Source organism: Papilio machaon, chromosome 1 (assembly GCF_912999745.1).
Source record: "Papilio machaon chromosome 1, ilPapMach1.1, whole genome shotgun sequence".
NCBI classification, from domain to species: Eukaryota; Metazoa; Arthropoda; class Insecta; order Lepidoptera; family Papilionidae; genus Papilio; species Papilio machaon.
In genome coordinates this window covers 8,912,318-8,934,659 of record NC_059986.1, presented here as the reverse complement: position 1 = coordinate 8,934,659, position 22,342 = coordinate 8,912,318, and the positions used below count along the sequence as shown (strand labels likewise).

At 31.8% G+C, this 22,342-nt stretch overlaps 3 protein-coding genes across 3 annotated transcripts in view; 1 reads left to right on the top strand and 2 right to left on the bottom strand.

Moving 5' to 3' along the window:
- LOC106719277 (zinc finger protein chinmo) overlaps positions 1-2,398 on the top strand; it is a 41,573-nt gene extending 39,175 nt beyond the window's left edge. Inside the window, exons 6-7 of the mRNA XM_014513582.2 lie at positions 113-304; positions 507-2,398. Coding sequence (XP_014369068.2) covers positions 113-304; positions 507-724 — 410 coding nt within the window. The 3' untranslated portion in view covers positions 725-2,398. The remainder of the gene's footprint in view (positions 1-112; positions 305-506) is intronic.
- An 11,452-nt stretch (positions 2,399-13,850) lies between these two features.
- Positions 13,851-14,564, bottom strand: LOC106718833 (larval cuticle protein A2B-like). Its single transcript, XM_014513027.2, has 2 exons — positions 14,514-14,564; positions 13,851-14,380 (listed from the first exon to the last, which is right to left on the bottom strand). The coding sequence occupies exons 1-2, from the start codon at positions 14,523-14,525 to the stop codon at positions 13,892-13,894; spliced, it is 501 nt and encodes a 166-aa protein (XP_014368513.2). The 5' UTR covers positions 14,526-14,564; the 3' UTR covers positions 13,851-13,891.
- A 2,389-nt stretch (positions 14,565-16,953) lies between these two features.
- LOC106718825 (cuticle protein 8-like) lies at positions 16,954-18,572 on the bottom strand. Its single transcript, XM_014513012.2, has 2 exons — positions 18,490-18,572; positions 16,954-17,677 (listed from the first exon to the last, which is right to left on the bottom strand). The coding sequence occupies exons 1-2, from the start codon at positions 18,499-18,501 to the stop codon at positions 17,048-17,050; spliced, it is 642 nt and encodes a 213-aa protein (XP_014368498.2). The 5' UTR covers positions 18,502-18,572; the 3' UTR covers positions 16,954-17,047.
- Between the last annotated feature and the right edge of the window lie 3,770 nt (positions 18,573-22,342).

Here is a 22,342-nt window from a genome sequence, read left to right as displayed (position 1 = left end):
AATTAATTTCTAATTACGACTAAAAGATAAATTTAGTGAGGTGAGGAGTGCAGTCGCAGTTGCCAAACGATGAAGAATCGTCATCAGTCTTGCTAACGTTTTTTATTTTCAGATTTACGAATAAAGAGTGAGAACGACTACCAGGGTGGATACAACAACTCGCCGCCACCGGCATTGCCCATGCCGACTACCAACTACCACGACAAGCCCGCTGAGACGTCGCCCGTGCCGCAGAAGACGAGCCCCGACATCTGGCCAGCTAAAATCATAACTAGTAAATCCGGAGGAATTGCTACGGCTGATGGTAAGACCGAAAATATTTATCTTCAGCAAGAAAAGTTTAGACCAAAAAGTCTCGTTTTTGTTTGTGCTTTTGCTACTGTCCCATTTTATTCATTTCATTGGGTCCTTCACACCTTATAAGTAATAACTTGTATATTATAATGAAACTATATATTATATTACTCTAAAATGTAATTTTTTATGCAACAACATAATGATTCCAGGTAAAAAACTAAAATGTCCATATTGCGAGCGACTGTACGGGTACGAGACGAACTTGCGAGCGCACATCCGGCAGCGACACCAGGGCATCCGCGTGCCGTGCCCGCACTGCACGCGCACCTTCACCCGCAACAACACCGTGCGCCGACACATCGCGCGCGAGCATCGCCACGCCGTCGCGCCCCTCCACCAGGGCCCTCTCCCTAACCACACGCAGTAAGACTTACATTTAATTCCCTACAAATTCTCTATCAACCGATCTACCTCTGAAACTTCGACCGGCTAGTGTGACCTCAATTAGAATTACGATTTAAGATTGTCCCGATTATATTTTATAAATCATGGTCACCCTAGCCGAGTCTCTATTTTCGTAAAAACGTACAATAATTATACCTCAATGATGCATATTATGTAAACAGTCTACCTCAGAATTTGATCTTAGAATTTTTATAAGATTTTCGGAAGTTTTGCGATTTATAAATGTTACTTAATTTTGTTTTTTTTTTATTGTGTCAGTCACGTGTTGACTTCGAACGGTTGCTCATCGCTCGTCTGTACTACCTCGGTACCGTGTTTAAAAAATATAGTACCTACTTTTCGCACCCCGGACGTGTTATGTACCTTAATTTGACTGTGAGATAAAGTTACCTTTGTAGACGATTTATTTTGAGCTCTCGGTCGAGTGAGACATGGCTTATTTTATATTATCTGAGCTAGGGAATCTTAGAAATGATGTTGAGACTGATGGTCATAGGCTAAGTGTATGTAAATAATAGGAGAATATTGTATTTCGCCTTGGCCTAGGTTGAGACACGCGTTAAACATGGCTTTGTGGCAAATTTAACACAATTATTATTTTATTTTATTATTCTGTACATACACAATATGCAATAGTCTTATATATTATATACGGGTTTAAGTTTGTAATTTTTAAACGCATCTGTGATACAATAGTGAACTGGCTCTATATTTGTTTAACTTTTGCCACATTGTCATTAAAAGTTGACGTAAGTAAGTGTTGAGATAACAGGATAAACAGTTTTATACTGTGCAAGAAATCCGAACACTTTTAGTTTGTACCAAGTACAATTTTGCCCTAGATACATAAGTAGTTAGGTAAAAAAAGTGTTATTAAATTTTTTGTGTGTACGTTTTTGAGGCATGAATGTCCTACAATCCGTTACTGTCGTTCGCACCGGGTCGCATCGCCTGAGCGGATGTTATTATTGAGACCAAATTATTATATGTTTTAACGCGATGGTGTCGATTTTAACATTCCGTTATTTTGTTTAATTATAGTGCATTTAGACGAAGGACACTTGCTACTTTTATTTACCTAGTCATAACAAGTGCAACCGGTTGAGATTTAAAAGATTAATTTTTAATTTAGTTGCGTTGTCGGCGCAATTGTATTATAATGTGTGTGCGCCTGCGCCGGCGGCCGCGATCTTTTAAACCTTAAATTTACTATCCGAGCTATTCTGTTACTAAGTTTAACTTAAAGTGGGACAGTGCCAAATATCCTCATTAAGTTCACATATTTTATTTATTTATTCCTTTTTTTGTTAAGTGTGAATGTAGCGACTGTGTGTTACATTCCTGATATTTAGGAATGAGTTGCATTCATGTTTAATATTTATATTTTAGGATACACTGAATTATGTTATACTATTTGCTTTATGAAGGCTCAGTGATTTCTTTACATTAGTTGTCATCATTTTTATATATAAGTTCGTTATATACAGTTTTTTTCTTTTTTAAATATTAATGGAAGATCAAAATACCAGTAATGTCACGTCATACATAATTCCAGATGATATTTTCCGTTTTATAAAGTCAAACTAATTTAAAACGAAATAATATAAAATAAACGCATTTATACCACGGCAATACTAAGTACATTTTTTATATTTTGTAACATTTTTTTAACAAAACTATTTTGTAATTTTATTAGCACAGGGGAAATATATTACAAGTAATTTTATTGACTACAATTAAACGAATTATAATTAACTGCCAGTATTAAAAAATACTTGTTTGACGATCAGTACAATAATAATATCTAAAAACGCATTTGTAATGCTTGGGTCTTTGAAATTTTGTTAAATTTAAAAAGAAAATCTTAAGCATTAACTACACTTCGTTTGCACTTTAGTATCAATTTTTCAATTTCAATCGATTTAAAAAAATGTCTTGGATTTTTGAATTACAAACTACAAATTTACGAAGATGCGAATTGTAGAAACCTCGATGTTACCATTCTTTTATAAATCAGACTTTGTACTGGAACTTTTGTGCACTTTTTTTATTTATATTTTGCCCAAGTCATTATAATGTTTGTGTTAATTACAAATTTATACTTTTCTTTCTTCTATAGACGTATTTGTATTGTTAAATGGAAATATTTTTCCTATTTCAATTATAAATTGTTGACAATTATGTTTATGATAAAAAAATTGGGGTGAAAAAATATTGTTCTGTTTTTGTCATTTTGTTTTTTTTTCTCTCTCTTATGAATTCAAAATTCATAGTTGTGATTTCTTTTTGACATTTAATGTTTTTTGTGATATGGAAAAAAAGAATTGCATTAATGCATCAAGTTTTTAAGCTTTCTTTCGTTTTGTTTTGGATAAGTCATCGAGGGGTATCGCGTGGAGTCATGACGATCGACATTAGAGTGCGCTGTTAATTTGGTCGTATTTTTTTCTAAATTTATAAGGTACTGTAGATTACAATGTTGTCGATTTATTTTTCGCTGTAACAATATTTTAATGAACGATTTTTGTTTCGACGGTACGACGTAATAATTGTACAAAGGTATACTAACATTCGGTTAACTTGTCTAAATTAAGCTGTCGCATTGTTATAACTAATGTAAGAGGGCGAGTTACTAGATGTCCCCAATAGTTATAATGTTGTATTGATGTGATAAGAGTTCACATTTAGTCGGTGTATGCAATCCCGATTGCTCGGGTCAATCCCCTTACCTTTGTGGCTCGATGTTTAAATAAGAAAATGTTTGTAGGACGGTACGTCACGGATCACGTGGATCTCAAGTCTTTGGCGTACGTGGCCAGTGATTGTTTCTATTCTTACTTTAAGTTTCTTTCTTTATTTAATTTGTTTTAACATCACACAACAATGTAGGTAAAATATTATGATACGCTCAAAACTTGTTACCATTTATATAAGGAACATCAGAGTGGTGAATCGAAATTATTAATATCTACATTTTCTTTGCTTATTTTATGACTTTGATTATAATTTCGCTTCGTTTATCATTTATATCTATTGTTTAGTTATTTTTTAAAAGTTTTCTTTTAATTGTAAATATGTCGCGATGTATCGTGATGGTAAAGCCAAAGATTGTTACGGGTATGGTGACCCTCTGCCGTCACATGGACCGAGCAGTACTGTAAATTCATATTGCCTATAACAACATTTCATTGAAGTCGATCTTCGATTTTTTAATCTATGGTACCACTGATATCTATAAATGGATTGGCTATAAGACGTAATATTTTGTGCCTATTTGATTTTCACCATTTTGGCGCTAATGGTAGCGTGTGACGGTTGTGTGAATTCCAAAAACAGAAAATAGTACAGATAAAATTAACTGGCACGTAATATCAACTGTGCGTTTAAATCGGAACGAAACAAAAGCTGTCATTTCTAAGCAATCGCCTATACATTTATAGAGATCAGTGTATGGGACGCATTATAAATATACACTGCTGCCCGGTTCACTTAGTTTGTAAGTTAATCTACCTCGAGGAATATAATTTAGTCGTAAGTAAGCTTTTAAATAGATTTTTATATGAAGAAAAAAAAATTAAAACTCTAGATGTTAAGTGTATTAAGAAAATTAAAAAAAAAATTAAGAGTACAAAAAAGCTACCTCAGGATTCAAGTATAGCGATACGGATTTTAACGCCGTCACAGTTTTCTAATGTTTTCTAATAATATTATTAAATGTATATCAGATTTTAAGTGAATGTCTATTGAGTAAATTAATGTAATGTTGTTGAGATTTGGACGTTTATTCGTACAATTTTATTGAATTATTGAAAAATGATGGAAATTAAAAGCATGTAGAGCAAGATCACGTGAATTGAATCTCTGGAGAGTAGTGAGTGCTTTGACTACGCGACTGGCTCAAGGGTGAAAGTCGTGATGTTACCGCGGGCAATACAAATCTACCTCTAGCCTGAGTTGGGCTCCTAAAATCTTAGTTCGTAAGTGTTAATTAGGCTAGTTATAATAATCTCACTGATGTTCTACCTCATTTTATAGCACACTGCGTGTCGGGGATTGGCCACGAGTTTTATTTCGACGTAATCTAAATGTACCTTTCTTCACTCTCCGGAGTATAAAACATTTTAATTCATAACTTTATTATTATTAATTTTTCCCCAGTTAATTTTTGTGTTGCATAGATGTTACTATGTTTTAAGGAGATGAAAATGAAAAATTATTGTTTGTTAGGTTTCTGCGAATTAAAAATTGTAACAAAATTATTTTTTTGTTTTGTTTTTTTTTGTTTCCCTTCTTCCCGTTATGCTTTTCTTCGTCCAAATCCTTGTTTTGTTTTTCTTTTGTTTTATCTCGACAAGTTACACCCGTCCATCGTGTTTAATGTTTATTGTAATTTTAAGTAAATTATTTAAGATATTCGAATTGTACCTAAACTTGCACTCGATCGTTAATATTTGGATGATCATTCAATGTTTATATTCTTAGCATGTACTAGCATTCAACAGTCAGCTATTCTCAAGGATTCATCTCAACGAATTTGACCGTAAGAAACATCGTATAAGCGTTCTCTTAATATTTCTTAGACATAATTCGTATTTCTAACATCATTTTCACTGCGGATTTCACTTGAGAACTTCAAGTCACACTTCAACGCGTCATGTCCGAGACTTCGAAGTTACAGCGTGTATTGAAACCACTAAACCTGTGTAACGAAGTTGAACATTGAAATACCCTTAAGAAATGATTTACACACAGTCGGGCGCGGTACGCGTAACTTATCATGGCTTTAACATTTAACAGCTGCATTTTAAAGCCATGTAATAACGTCACCAAAGAGTAGGTAAACTACAGAGGGAACAGAGATTTTTCATCTTAACTTCGACAATTTCAATAAAACTGTTTTTTTCTGTCATAAAAAATGTGAATCAATTAAAAAAATTTATTAAGTAATTAAAGGGGCAATATTATTTAGAAATTAAACTATTTTTATTCTTTTTAACAAAAAGTTATATTTGTTGTTTAGTTTGTTACAGTCAGTATCGTAAATATTGCCCTTGGTAATGTTTTAACGGATTTGATGTATTTAAATGTAGTTTTGAGATAATGTGTTAATCAGTAAATGTATATATCTAATATATAAATTTCATGATATTTACACATCTTCTATATCCTATATACTTAATGTCGAATTCGAGTGAATGTCTCTACATTTATATATGTAATTAAATAAGTAAATAACAACACATAATGAGGTACAACGAACACGGTCATTATATAAACAACTATAGTACAAATTGGAAAGTCTTAGAGCTACTGTCAGTACAAATTTAATTAAAAAATTTAATATGAAATGATATCGGATTTTATATGTTGCCAAAATTATATTTTTGGTATATCATCAATACGATATAATTTAGCTTAGTTTATTCGTGAAAAGTACAAAGGGAATACGGGTGAAATTTGGCGACTATTATGTACGGACAGCCCGCGGATGGATAATGGAAAGTTCGAGAATGTAAGATTTACTTTCCTCTTAATGTTAGTACATGGTATCAGGGTTCCGTGCCTTTAATACTGAAGACACTAAATAATTATAACAAAAGCATTCATTTTTATAAGACATTCATAATAGCTAGAGACCGTTTTAAATTAGGAGCATTATAATTGTTGTGGGTAAAGCTACAGCACGGAACCCGTGATATGTTGGTGCGTATGCATTTAATTTGCCTTTGATTTGGTTTGTGTCTCGCGACGAACAAGGGTATACTGATGTACTCGCCCGAGTACATGTTAGGATGATAAAATCGTGTTAGGATCGATTGTAAGATTGTATGTAAACCACCATGGTTGTAAAACTAAGTAGATTTTTGTACGTAGAAGTAACAATGCTTAGTAAGGGAATAATCGATCGATGGTATATGTTTGTAAAGGGGAAAGAGATTGTCTGTGATTTTTTTAAGCGACTTTTTTATATATGAAATAAAAAATATAAAATTTCTTAACAGTAAGAATAGCACTACTTGTGATTTTACATTAGATATTTTATTAGTTGACTTCATTTTTTTGTATTATATTATACGATGTACGGTTAAGGCAAGTAAGATGGAAGCGGGTTGAATGTACATAAAATAAAAATAAATGTACAAATATTAACATAAGATGGATGTAGCAGATAATTTGGCGAATGGTTTGACCACATGCAACGCTTGTTTGTGTTGTAAGTCGCGTTCACTTCAAATGTAAAACAAAACGCCTTCGAGATTTTAATTTCAAAGGCCGGTTACGAATTTATAATGAAATTTGAAGGCGCGCGACTTGTTTTTCTATTAGAGAATTTTTTTCTTCTTATTTAAATAATTATTTTATTCATTCTAGCGAATTATTTAGCGTGGTAACATTTTGGAATTATAATTTGTTAGGTTAATAATAAATTTAGGGCGTAAATGTTATGTTTGCTTCGGAGCGGGCAATATTGAGATGGAATTCTGAAATGTGTGCATGACATGGGTCTGATCTCAGAGTCCTGTTTCATGTAAACATATAAGTATGTTTATTGTGTGTGAGTTAGTAATTTCGCTTGACGTTCTCGATGTACTGAATCGGATACGTGTTGGATATATTTGATTACAAATGTTCTCTCACAGTATTGTTTTAAAACGTGGCAAGTTATTGAATACCAGTGTTACCTTTCTAGTATGTTTGATGTCAGAGTTTTCAAACATATTCAATACGATGATGTAAATAAATTTTGTTAAAGAATTCTGATACAGGTAATATTCTAATATTCCATGAGCAGCAATTATTGAAAGTAAACGCAGTTGGATCCCACTACACGTACCTACATCTTATTTAGACATAGATATTATATGGAAGGAAACATTTGTTCCATTGTGGAATTCTTAAATTAATAAAAAAATGTTGCTAAAATGTACAATTGTGTTTTATTGTCCCTTAATTGTATTCGTCATGTTAGATATATAATTATTTAAGATTGTCTTTATTGAATGGAAATATAAGTGCAATTAGATGGGCTGGTGTAAAATGAACAAGTATATAAAGGGGTAATTGTAAAAGAATTAGAAAACTAAAGCAGATTTACACTATGTACTAATGGATAATGCACTTTAATGATTTTTTGTTGTACTAAGTAGAATTTCAGAGAGCGCTAAATTTTAGACGCCTGTCATATTTAAGTAGCAAATAAGCTATCCGAAGAATTATTATTTAATTCGTCATTAATATCCTTTGCCATAGAATAAATATGTTTGTTGTTCTTATGTATAACTTTGCTATTCCTTTAATACCTTAATAATTAAAATGTAGCTGCGTCCAAGCCCATAGATTAGTGGCTCATGTACTTATCTTACAAAAAATATACATAATTATTATATATAATATTTTTGCTTAGATAACAGCCTATGTTTGTAAAATGAAAAATTACAGTAAATCTAGTTCTCATCATTTATTTCATATTATGTAGAATAGTATATATTTTAACAATAAAATCCACGTACACGTTTGGTATTAATGGTAATAAATAAATTAAATATAATTGTCTAAAATATAAAAAGATGTCTATGAAAAAAACTGCAAAAAGTTGCCCCCAATGAGTGAGTATATCGAAATTTTTCAAAATTATTTTAACGGAAAATGAAAACGATTTTTACCTATTGAAAAATATATCCTTAAAATCCCAATCCAACAGATCCCTTGCTTTAACTCAATTCGACAGACATACATTTTTTCAGTAACAACATTGATTGCCAGATAAATCAAGTTTATTAATTTAGTTTCACAGTTAACACAAGTAAAAATTTAAATTACCTATTTTATATTTTTGATTAAGTCAAACCTAGATCGTTTGAAACATATCAATTAATTTAAATTACTATAACTACTATAAAAAGTACTCCTACCTAGTTCATACCTGATATCCCTTTCCGACCAACCAAATGAATTGGCATATAGTATATCCGGATCAAATTGAAGTTATCGTCATGATTGGGGACAGCAGTTGCGGCGGCGGACCTCCGACACATATAGGTAAATTTATATTAACATAAATTATAACGAAGAAAAAAACATTATGAAGCCCCGTTTTTAAAAGATTAGTTAAAATATACAACTAACGCCTGTCCAATTTTAATCGCAATGTTACAGGAATAATTCTTGCTACCAAAATAACTTTCAAAAACGGGGTCTTTTGATAGCTAGGCTTTGAATTACTTCATTTCAAATTCACGATTGTGGAATTTTACATAAGCTATTCATTTAGGCAATATTACTTTTGTGTATAAATACATAGGAAATAATATCATATAAACACACATTTTAGTGTTAGGATTCTGTACGTATTAGCACCTTAAATTATATTTAGTTAAATAAAATCACAAATATTCAGTTATGAAACCATAAAACTGGTACAATCAAATTAAATGTTAATAGTTACTATCACAATGTCTAAAGGAATTGCTTAATGTCTTAACATTTACCCAAAACTACCGCATTCCAGTTTATACGTTGTACTATCAAAATATCTACATATATAATGAATAAATTAAGAGTCTAATGTAGGTCAAGTAACAGATTAAATTCATTATTTTTATTTGGGCACAGATATAATTTATTTTAGTAAATACAACGAACAATTGTTTTTGAAACTAGTAAATATTATTTTTAAATTAGTTTTCAGCATCAAAGAGATTTCCAAATAAATATCAATTTATTGTTTATCTTTATTTATAATTTCATAGATTTGTAATATAGATTATATTTTCATATCAAAAATTATTATTTTAGCCGAAATTTTGCAAAGCACTACTTTATAGGTCACCTCTAACCTAGTAACCCAAATTTCGTTTTAGAAAAAATATTCCAAATTGCAACACTTACTTTAATCGGAAGTTGCCAGTGTCATTTTTCCTTCAAATTTTGACAAGGACACGCGAGTACCTTGTAGAGAAAATGTTAATTCGATTAAATCACTAATTGTTGGTTTCCGATAACAAAATCTTTGTATAAAACATAATTCCTGTCATTACAATTTGACAAAACAGAAATAACAATATATTTTATACGGGATTTCAGAAACCCACGGTAAATCGGTGGATGGATGGATGATGAATTTTGAGAAGAAAACAAGGGTTTTGATTTTAAATTTGAATTTAGAATATCTTGTAAACGATTTTTTTTAGGTTAATCGCATTCTATTTTTAAATTTTTGTTAATAATGCTATTAATTTTCGCAGGTATGCGGAGCCGTTGCTTAACGACGTGTCTCTGACTTGGGACCAAATGAATTTGGTTTCGACTGTGATGTCAAAGACTGACGGAGCGACGTACTTTATGCCTTGTGACAGCACTTCAACTGTACAGTGGATAGATACAAGTATAGGAAATGAAATAACAATTGTAGATAATACGGAAACGACAGGCGAAGAAATGGATTATAAAAATTTCGAAGCAATCCGAGTAAGACTTACTATGGACGAAAACGGCTATTTAAAGACCGAATGAAACAAAAAGTGTATTGTTGAAACTAAAACTTATTTATATAAAGGCTTTTATATTAATATCAATGAAAAGACTACCTAAAGAACATCCAAAATTTTAAATTGTTTAAATCTATATTACCTATATTACTGTGAAATTATTATCTTCGTAAAACTGTTGTTTAATTTGGAAACAAAAGAAGACGGCCCGTTATCAGAAAGGGTACTAGCAATTAATGTAATTTTTACGATTTTTAAAACAAGAATAATGTTATAAAATGTTCTATACCTACAATTTATTAGATTTCTATATTTTGTGAATTTTTTGATATTAAAAAAAATCTTGATAGAAATTTCTAAACTATTTATGAAAAGTGTAAATTTATATAATATTTTTCTCTATAATCGCATTTTCCTGTAGATATATTAATATCAATAATATAAAATATGATCAGGCCAAAATGTACGGTTAATAGCAAAAAAGTTTTTAAGCGTTATATATATATAGTATAAAAATATTGTTGGATTGTTGACATTCATAACGCATAATATTTTTTTTAATAATCATGCCAAAAATTAACATATTCAAGTATATTACATTTATGGCCGCCTATTAGGACAGTAATAAATTGTGAACACTGCTTGTATAAAAATGAATCGGTCATTTCAAAAACCTCATAAGTCACAAAATTATAATTTTTCAGAAATCAATAAAAACTGTTTCATACACAAACAAATGAGTTTTGAAGAGCTTCTTTATGGTTAATTTAGTATTCGAGGGGTAAAAAATTAAAATAGCGTATAATCTTTTCGCTTTATTAATAGAAATAATGAAAAAAACCTGATAAACAGTTCTTGACTTATGTTGTTTTAGCGAGAAATAGCTTTAGTGGTATATAATTTAACCAAAAAAATTGTAGTAATCATATTTTTTATTGCTTGTAATTAAGAATTACACTTAAAAATAATCTTATTAATATTTCACATGTATTAATTTGTCATGTTTTAATATCTTTATGGTACATAGTCATATTCTCCATCATTCTCATCTGGATTATCTTCAACATTTGCAGTTGGCTAAAAATGTTGTTATAAAATGGCATATGCTCTTCCGGAATGCTATCTTGAACTAGTTTTAAATCGTCTATTTTATTTTTATTGATGGGCACTTTTATTATAGGCTTTCGTTGATGGAAGTGAAACAGAAGTTGTTATTTTCTTCAATAATGAGAATGAATGTTCAATCAATCGGTATTATTAAAAGAGGAAGGAATGTTTTGACTTAAGTTGTTTTCACCCAGAATACACATCTACCTTTGAAAAACCATTTTCTGTAAAAAAAGCATGTTGGAAAAAATGTTGACTTAAGTGGTTTTTGAAATGACCGATTCAAATATATTTGTCCCTCTTTTTCTTTATGACTAAACAAAGACAACAATAATACAGTGTAAAGATTTTTCGACAGAGGAAACATATACTCAGTTACAAATAAAGTTCTAACTACTCTAAACAAAATTTACTATTTTTATTTTGTGAAAGTTATGAAATTAAATATATTGTATAAATGATGTATAGTTAAAGGGTCGTCCATTAATTACGTGATGTTTTTTTGTAACTTTATGATCTCCATTATTTATTTCTAATATATAAAATTCTCGTGTCACAGTTTTCGTTCCCGTACTCCTCCGAAACGCCTTGACCGATTCTCATGAAATTTTGTGAGCATATTCAGTAGGTCTGAGAATCGGCCAACATCTATTTTTCATTTTTTTTTTACTGCGCGCGGACGGAGTCGCGGGCGACAGCTAGTATTCGTATAAAGTTTTATTTAAATTTGAAATTGGAATTGAAAAACATAAAAAATTTGAAGTCATTCAGTAAATAAATGGACCTGATATCTTATTCTATCCCCCTCCCCCCACGTGATGTATCGTGATTTCCTTAGGAACCTCTCGAGCTTCACGTGATTAATGGATGATCCTTAATATTATGTTATGGTAATGTGAGAAAAAGAACAAACCAGGTTGCGTAAATATTTTAGTAGAAATAGTCTACAAAGGAACAAAGTATAGGTATACTCATAGGTCAAGAAACAAAATTATAATGAAGTTGACGAAAATTGTCGTTTTATTAGAATTATTTTAAGACTAAAGAGCTCAAATATATAAGTCAAGCAGAGCTTAGTTTTATGAGTAGAGTGTAACCATTTAATAAATTTTGAATGTAGGTAAATATGTATTAAATATGTATTATTAAATAATGTATTGTACTTCTATATTGATATGATGTTGGTGAAAGGGAAAAAAGTCTTAATTTTTAATTTTTTAAACAACTGATTTGTACATGAAAAATTTACTCGTTTTTACGATATGGAAAACCATATTTATAAAAAAAAACTACTATGCTATTTTCAGCTATTTATGATTTTATCAAAACTGCGGGAACAATAATGGACGCTTTGCAACCTTAGAAAAATTTATACAGTGCAAAATAATGTTTAAATTCTTAAGGTATAAATTCATTGATTTAATTTTTAAGAAACATCTCTGAATATGCATACTCTGTGTCATAGTTAGAACTAGTCCTTCATTAATATTTACTTTAATTGTATTTATATACGCACATAATATTTAAGTGTAACTTGTTCCTTCTGTAAAATACTTCACAAATATTATTTGTGGACATGAAATGTACACAATGTATTGTATTATATGTAAAGTTACCTCATTATTTTTTGAATTAAACTCTTTTAATATAAATATGTAATATTCTTATTGCAATAGTTTTCTAAACAGGAATATTTTTAATCTAACTCAATATAACTTCATAATGTCATTCATTTTATTGAACCCCCTTGGACCTGTTGTGCTTTGGTCAGTAGAGTCATTGACTAACCGTGGGTTTCTAACACCAAAATCTGTGTATAAAATATACAGTCATCTCCGTCTTCATTTTTGACAAGACAGAGATAGCAATATATTTTAAACATGGAATTTGATCTCGGAGTTCTAAATACCCGGCCTTTGTGATATATAGTTAGTTATTTTTCCTTTCAAGTCTCATGTGATAATGAACGATCCCAAAAGTGTTATTCTACAATGCACTACATTGATATTTATAGAATCTGTAATTTTACTTTTTAAATTGTAATAAAAATATATTATACATTTTCCATTTGAATCTAATTACTTTAAAACTTATAATTGCAATTGTATCATTAAAATAATTTAATGATGTAGAACAGATTTAAGACTTACTGAAAAAAATGTCTTAAAGATTTAAAGTTTTTAATTGTTGGTACATGTTACATGCGACAAAATTAACTCATACATATATTTATTTCTAAACTATTTAAATGAGGAAAAAATGTGAACTATACGAGTAAATATGATCAATTTCGTTTTCTTTGTTTCATTTTAGCACTGAAATGGATGTATTAAGTTTTATGTTGCTCTTCGTAACATGATTTATTAGGTCCTAATTAAAATGTTTTACTTAAAATAGCTGCATATGCTATGCGTGCCTCAACAAGATAGCTAAGTTTAAGAAGATAACAGAAAATAAAGATTATTTAATCGAAACCGTTTATTATCCAGCATACAAATATTTTACATATTTACATCGCAAGAAGTGTTGATTATTTAATAATAATAATTCAATGGGGCAGCATAAGAATTGTAGGTGGTAGAACGCGGATAATAGTAAGGTGCGACGTAACTCCTAGCGTTGTAGACACTTGGAGAGGCGGTGTAGTACCGTGGAGATCCTACAGAGTAGACCGCTGGCGAAGAAATGGAACGTAATGGAGTGGATACAACTGATTTCACGGCGGGAATTATGGCAGGAGATACAGGAACTACTGCTTGAGTAACAATCGGTTCCTTCCTGACGACTGCGTTGAATCCGTTAATATCATCAGCGGTGTAGTCAACGATACGTTTGGTGCCATCAGGGTCGATTAAGGAGTATTGACCTTTGACTGTGCCTCCGATTCTTGACTCTACTTGACTCTTGTAGTCACCAGTGTTAGGATCAGCGACATCGTATGCGAAGCTTGTATAGTCGTTGTCTTGAGAGGTCGCAAGTATCGACGCTTGAGTCGCAGCCACGAAGGCGAGGATGACGAACAACTGAAAAAGAAAAAATGTTATCACAAAACACAAGAAATAATGAACTAAGCATCAGGATGTACCAAGTAATCAGAATTTTGCAATTAATTGGAGAAAAACTTAACGTTGCAATTTTGAAATATTTTCCACTTACCTTAGCTGCCATTTCTTAGTGGGTTTGGGACGATGTCAGTCGTTAAATGATGCCGTTTAAGCAAATCTCAGCATTTTTATACAAATCTGCTAAATTTGCGAAGGGAAGTCGTTAGCTATTAAAAATACTTGATAATTGTTAATTTCTATTAATATAGGATATATTCAATGACATGAGATCGTATGTCAATATGTGTGATTGTAATAAATTTTATAATTTTAAGTAAATCCTGTGTATAACATTTTACTAAGTAACTTATTATTCATGTAGAAGTATTAAACTCATAAGGTTTTAGACAAAAAGGTATCTTGTGACAACAGCACTGGCCAAACCAAAATTTTACCGGAGCAAACATTTTGAAAATCAAACTTTATATTTAACAAAAAAAAGGTTGGCAGTGATAATTTTGTTCTGATATTCGTGTTTCCGAGCCCCCTGTAGGTTTTATGACAAAGATTTGTTTTAAGAAAAGGTGTTGCTTGTGAACCAAAAACCGTGTTTAATATGAATTTACTATTTAAGACTTTTTGAGGTATTTCTATAAATGTAAAATAATTTACAAATTTTAAAGCCCTCCAGCGGCTAAACGAAGCAACTTTGGATAGTTGTAAGTTGGGTTAAATTGTCATATTTTAGACCAAGGTATGTGTACTCCGTTGTACACGTCATTCCCGGATATCCTGATCAATCTATGTTTACTCAATAAATTATCTTTGCTTAGAATCTATAATTTATCCTAGTTAAGTAGCATCCAGTTATATTATTCACATGAACAACGAAATATATTTCTTTGGATGTGTCTGTTTTAAATGTTTTCAAGGTCATGCTTAGTAGCCTAGTTTATAAACTCCAGGCACGTTGTCATTTCCTCCTATTAAAAGGTATATCTCTGTATTAAGACATAATTTCCAATCGCTTTTATACTCATTAAAAAACTAACGCCGTGGTTGGATACGAGAGTTGAGTTATTCTTCTGTTTTTACCCGTATAGTACACAGATGGCAGAAAGTTTAATGTCCCTCTTTCTTGAACACTATTATTTTTTAACAAATATTTCAGTTATCGTTATTGATTCTCATATTAGTCCTATTTAAGTGTATAATCACAATCAGATCTTTACTTAACTTTTTTGGGTATAAATTAAATGATTCGTAAACAATTTATTGTGAAGTAAAAAATAGTCTCTACATGAATGGTTTATTAAAAAAAGTAACAACTAGAATAATTAAAATTAGGTTAAATATACATTGAGCTAGTAAGAACAAGAAATTATTTATCATAGCTTCTTGTTCGACTTAGTATAATACTGGACTAAAGTACTTCATGTTGAGTACCTTGAAAGGTTCTAGAAATATTAAACTTCTAGATCTTACTAATATTATAAATGGAATAGATTTAGATTCTCTGACATAATTCAGGGACAACTAATGCAATTCTTTTTAAATTCCTTGCCAATAACTAGTCTTACTAATATTATAAATGCGAACATTGGAGGGATCTTTTTACGACGTACCTCGAAAACGGTCACACGAATTTAGATGAAATTTGAAACATAAATAGAATATTGTCTCCAATATTTTATAGGCTAATTTTCAACCTATAAAAGACGAAAGTAAGTTTTTCTTTCATCTTAACTCAATGAACCCGCAATGAATAAAATAAGTTTTTTCTTAGTTTCACACCGATGAAATTGCAGTCAACAACTAGTAGTATTATAAAAGTTGTATATATTGCGAGTTTTTTTTAAATAATGTATTCAGGTCGTGGCCAACTTATACCATACCGATGCTATGTACGATCAATAGGATATCCGTTGCTCCTATGTCGTGAGAATTATTTGAAAACACATTTTTTCTATGGTTAGTGACATGTTTTGCAGTTTTTATTAATATCGAATTGAATTGTTTTTCATTTAGATCAACAATAAGGCATTCTTGACTTCGCAATCAAAAGTTTTTTTATTTTGTTTTAAGATCTTAACTTTCTTGTTATGTCTTATTCTTTGACTAGCTGTCGCCCGCGACTCTATCCGCGCAGCATTAAAAAATTCTTTATAAGTAGCCTATGCGTTCTACAACCGTGCCTAAATTTCATCAAGACCCATTAATCCGTTCTGGAGATATCTTCAAACAAAAATACATCCATCTAAACATTCGCATTTTAATATTAGTAAGATTTTTTCTTGTAGAGAACTTACACACAAATGGTCTACGGATATATAAAACTTTTTAAATAACTTAAAAAGTACAGGCCTAATAAAAATTATTGAAGACAGATTATAAAAACATTAACAAGTTCCTTTATAAGTTCAAATTTGTATATAAAAATATTTTTGTAATTCTTGTCTGGAATTTTTTTTTTATCAAATTGTTGTATATCGCTTTACATTCTTAAAATTAATGGGTAACTTATAAAAATAAAATAAAAATGTAGACAAATTGGAAATCATTTTTTTATTATAACCGCACTGATTATGTACAAAATTAACTATTTACAAGCCAAGTATTTGGATACGTCCTAAACATTCCAGGTATTTACCAGTAGGTAACTGGAGAAGAGTAAGCTGCGTAGCTGTAGGGGGATTGGGCCACGTAAGTGGGTCCGGCGACAGTGCGGGCGAAGACAGGGGCGGACGCAGTGTAGTAGGCAGGGCCGGCCAAGTTACGGGTCACGACGGTAGGAGTACCGGCCGCGTACACAGCGGGAGAGTAGTACTTCTGGGAGTACAAGGCACCAGCGTACAGGGATGGAGCGTAGGCGCGGGCGGCTACTACTGCGGGGGCGGAGGCGACCACGGCAGGAGCCGAAGCTACAACGGTAGGAGCAGCAGCAACAACAGTACGGGCAGAGGAGACGACAGCAGGAGCGGTCGCTACAACGGCAGGAGTGGCCACAACCGCGGGGTCCTTCCTGACGACAGCGTTGAAACCGTTGACGTCATCGGCGGCGTAGTCAACCGTGCGCTTGGTGCCGTCAGCATCGAGGAGCGAGTACTGGCCCTTGACAGTTCCACCGACACGGGTCTCGACCTGGCTCTTGTAGTCCCCTGTGTTGGGGTCGGCGACGTCGTAAGCGAAGCTTGTGTAGTCGTCTGCTTTCGCGACTGGCACCACTGGCACCACAGAGCTGTGGGCCACGGCCACCAAAGCGAGCACTACGACGAACTGCAGATGAAAAGAAAATAAAAATAAAGGGCTTATTACAGCGTTTCACTCCTTTGCATGCTTTCATCTGTCATAACAACTTGTAAAAACAATTAACCTTCAAATGGTTATTAAAACGCGATTTGTTAGATTACATTAGGAGACATAGAAGACTTCGTAGCACATTGATATATTGTATATATTGCAGATATGATATACATTGTTAGTTTTTAATTCAAGTTGGTGTTCAAAATGGAATAGAAAATGAGCTTTTGATTGATTGATATGTAACAAGTCTGCACGTAGTTAATGTAAAAAGTGCAGTCCTACATTCTTAAGTAACCGTCAAAAGAATATTAATGGTCCGAGTTTACGTGACTGGTGTGCTTGAAAAGATTACTCTATTCTCTAAGTTATTAAACACTAAGTTATTTTTGTATACTCTAGTTATAAGTAAAACAAGACAATTAAATGGAAAACAATTAAAAATTTAGATCACGTAATAATAATCTTGAACAAGTATTGTAAAAGTTAATTCTTTTAAGAAATTTCGTCTTCGTAAATTTTGAAGACTAGATGAATTATCCAAATGGAATTGTTGCTGTATTTGATTTAGAAACTAATTGACTAAAAACTAAACGAATAATTTAGGTTATTAGTATTTTAGTGATGAATAAAACTTATATATAAATGATTTAGAAAATACGAAACAATTGAATGATTAAGAATTTTAGGTCACTTATTAGATAATTTAGATCTATGTAACCTAATATAAGAAACAAACACATTTTCTAATCCTAAAACTAATCACGATAACACTACACTGTAATCACCTTAGCTGCCATTGTGGTTTAGTCGGGATGATTTCCACTCGTTGAATGAATGCCGACAAATGCGAAGCAGAGCTTTTATACAAATCATACATGCGCGGGCGCGGCTGGCTCACTTGGTGATCTTTAAAAAATGCGTGTACGTCAAAGTATAATATGCTCATTACGAAGTATCCGGAAACGCAAGGCCGTTGCTTGATCTCGCTGGAAAGTAATACAAAGAAAGATTTATGGGTACATGTGTCATTTAAACAGGTGCGTATGACAAAGCATGATAATATATGGAAGAAATTTTTGTAATACAGGGTGTCCAAAAATGACGCGAATAGCGGAAGACAATTAAGGTCGTAAAGTTTGATATCAACTTATTAAAAAAATACATCAGGTAACTTGTTTATAAACGAAACATAGCATTTGGGTTTATCAACTAACACTGTAAATGTTTAGAAACTGAATAATGTCAGAGCTTAAAAAAATTACGAACTTAAAAATAAGATCATTTTAAACTTAAAGCTTATTGTTAAAATAAGAAAGTACATATATTTATTAGTCTATTTTAATGTCAAATCTATTTAACACTGTAATAGTCAAGGTTTCTTTAATATAAACTAGTTAACCTTTATCAAGTTATTATTATGTACATACGTAAAGTAATTCATCTAACACCTACTGAATTTTAGTATTAACATTGAAAGTGAAACAGATTTTAACAATTACATCAATACCAGGTCTTCCCCATTCAAATCCAACGACTGCCGTCCTCATGAGGTCATCAGACTACCTTGAGGTACCGTCCTTCACTTCTGGTCTCCTAGTACTCAACAAAAGATGTCCAAAAGTGAAAAGTTTATGAGTTAGCCTTATTGAGAGTTTGTTTAAAGTATTTCAAAATCATCTCCAAAATTGTATTCGCTTCAAACAATTGTAACAATTTTGGCTAGTGATTATTTTTTATGCAAAACATTTTAAATTTGAATAACAGAAAGCGCTTCGCAAACACTTTGTACAGTCACCAGACTGAGTCTTTGTTTTTAAATTGGAACTGAATTTGTTTGTGTACATCTGAAAAGAATTATCTTTAACGGACGAGACCTAGTTACATTGTGATGCTGGGATTACCGGAACTAATTCACCTATCACGTCAACATCATATTTTGAGCTGAATATGACGCAGTTTTTTCTGAAAAATTAAAAAAAATGCGAAGTGTTATAGTTCAAATATTTTCTTAGAAATATGTGTGTCATTTGTTGAACTGCTCGTGCTTGTTGAACATGCAATTGGAGTACCTTTTTAAGAAACAAATATTCTAAATGTTTTTGTTACAATTCCGACTGACGTAATGAGCGTCGGTGGCTCAGGGGCTCAGCACTTGACTTGCAAATAGCCGCGTACCCACCTAGCGCACAGGCTCACGTGGCAGCCTCGGTGTCCGGATCGCGAGCGATGGCTCCTGCGGCAGCCTCAGTAGTTTTGTTCCGCGGAACAAAACTACTGAGGCTGCCGCACGTCCACACCAGCCGAGGCATTGGCTCGCGAGCCTGCCGCGCGAGCCTGTGCGCTAGGTGGGTACGCGGCTATTTACAGGTTCTGGGTTCGAATCCTGCCATGTACCAATGTGTTTTTCGATTTACATATGTAATGTATGTATGTATGTGTACATTTATCTGACGTTCTTACATTGAAGGGAAACATCATGATGCAACCTGCACATATCTGAGAAGAAATTTAAAGATATGTGTGAAGTCAACCAACCCACACTAGACAAGCGTGGGTGATTATGGCCTAGTCACCCCTAACTAAGGCTAGGCTCCTAAGCTCTAGATAAGCTCACAATAATCTATTTTTTTTATCAAATCTGTGACTTGAACCAAAAATCAAATATGTGTATTAGATTAGAACACAATAACAAAGACGATGAAACTGTTAAAGGAAAAAATTATTATTTTATTCCAAAGTGAATAAGACTTTGTTCTTGTGGCTTGAATTATGAAACATGAGACATTGTGTTTGCAAGATCACCGAGATATGATAAGTAATGTACTCTATTTAAGGCAACCGCAGATACGAAATGTTAACCATTTTAGTATTCTTGTCGCGGATCACACAGCTGCTGGGCTTTTTGCATGCAATTTTGGTTAAATATGTATTATTTTCTTAAAGGATAATGGCTTTAGTTGCTTAGTTTTACCCGACTAACAGGAGGGTAGTGTAGGTGTTTGTATGTAAAATATCAGTTTCAAACCACCTTGACCGATTTCAAAGAGAGAAGACCATATTCTTTTACATATTACTCGAAGTTATTTTAGTCAATTGACTTTCTTTATTTAAATATTGTTTTATTCGTTTTTTAGTTTTAAAATATATAAGCGTACATTCAATATTAGTTACATTGATATAGATTATTTATTAAACATTAATTATTAAAGTTTATTAAGATTAATTATTTATTAAAGTTATGTACTCTAAGCTAAGAATAAACGAACAAGGTCTAGATGTAATAACCGCCTACGTTAAAAGGGTTGAGTCATTTGATATTTTGTAGTAAGTAGATATAAATGAGGGTCTACAATATGGCTGACAACTTACAATCTTTGGTGAAAACGAGGTGGCAACCCTAGGCGTTAGTAAGTAAATTTCAAGCTACATTCGCTTTTGTTTTAAATTGCAGGAGACTATTGTACATGCTATAAAAAACATATGACAGATTGCAAACCTATTTACAGTTAACATAAAATTTCTTATTTCTTTTTTATTCGAATAATTTGTTTTATTGACTTTTTCTTTTCTTTTAAGAGGTTTTTTTAAATTATTATAAATACAGTGAATTATAAATTAAGAGGTTTCATTGAATGATTATGATTTCCTAAACATTTAAAATAAAAAAGTTAACTTGTTTGAAAAGAAAAATATTTGGAAAATGTATATTTGATTTTTACACACAAAAAAGAAAAAACAAAATAATATTCCGTCTGATTTTTTAGGTATCTTGGCAAAGCAAAAAAAATATTTCGATAGAATTTCAATTCGACGTCCGGAAATAAAGCCGTCGAATGCGACGTTCGACGTAGCTTAAATCAGAATGACGTAAAAAATGTAGCCGTCGAGATAAAAGTTATTTTAATTTCGAAGAAAAATCTTTTTGCAGTCAATTTAATTTCATTATAAACTCTTCTTATGTACGACTGGTTAATAATTTCCCATTTTATTAGGATATAAAAAATTCAGTTGATTATCAATTAACTGTTGTTAATCATCAAAGAAACAAGAATAGCAAATGTTTTTGCAAAAAGCGTTACACAAAAAAAGAAGACGAATAAATAGGTTTTAAAGCTGTCTTGTTAATTAAAACTAATCTTAATATTTTGAATCGATGTTTGTTGTACGGAAACTATTTTTTTTAAATTAAATAATGTGTTACTATAACTAGTAAGGTAATTAAATATTCTTACGAGGTACTATTACAGTGAGACTAATATTATAAATGCGAAAGTTCAGATGTATGGATGGATATGGATGGATATGGATGTTTGTTAGAAGGTATTTCCAAAACGGTTCAACGGATCTGAATGAAATTTGGAATGGATGTAGAACATAATATAGATGAACACATAGGCTACTACTTAAGTTTTTTTTTTATTCCGTGCGGATAGTCACGGGCGACGGCTAGTTTTATTCATAAACTGATTCACATGAAATAGGCGCAAGGCCTTCAAGTGTCATGCTCTCGGAGTCAACGGAAACTTGCTAGGAAGCGAGAAACCTGTATCTTTTCCGATGGCATTAAAAGTGGTCAATATTTTTGTCACATTATATGGACAATTTATAATCAATAAAAACTTGTTCAAGTAAATCACG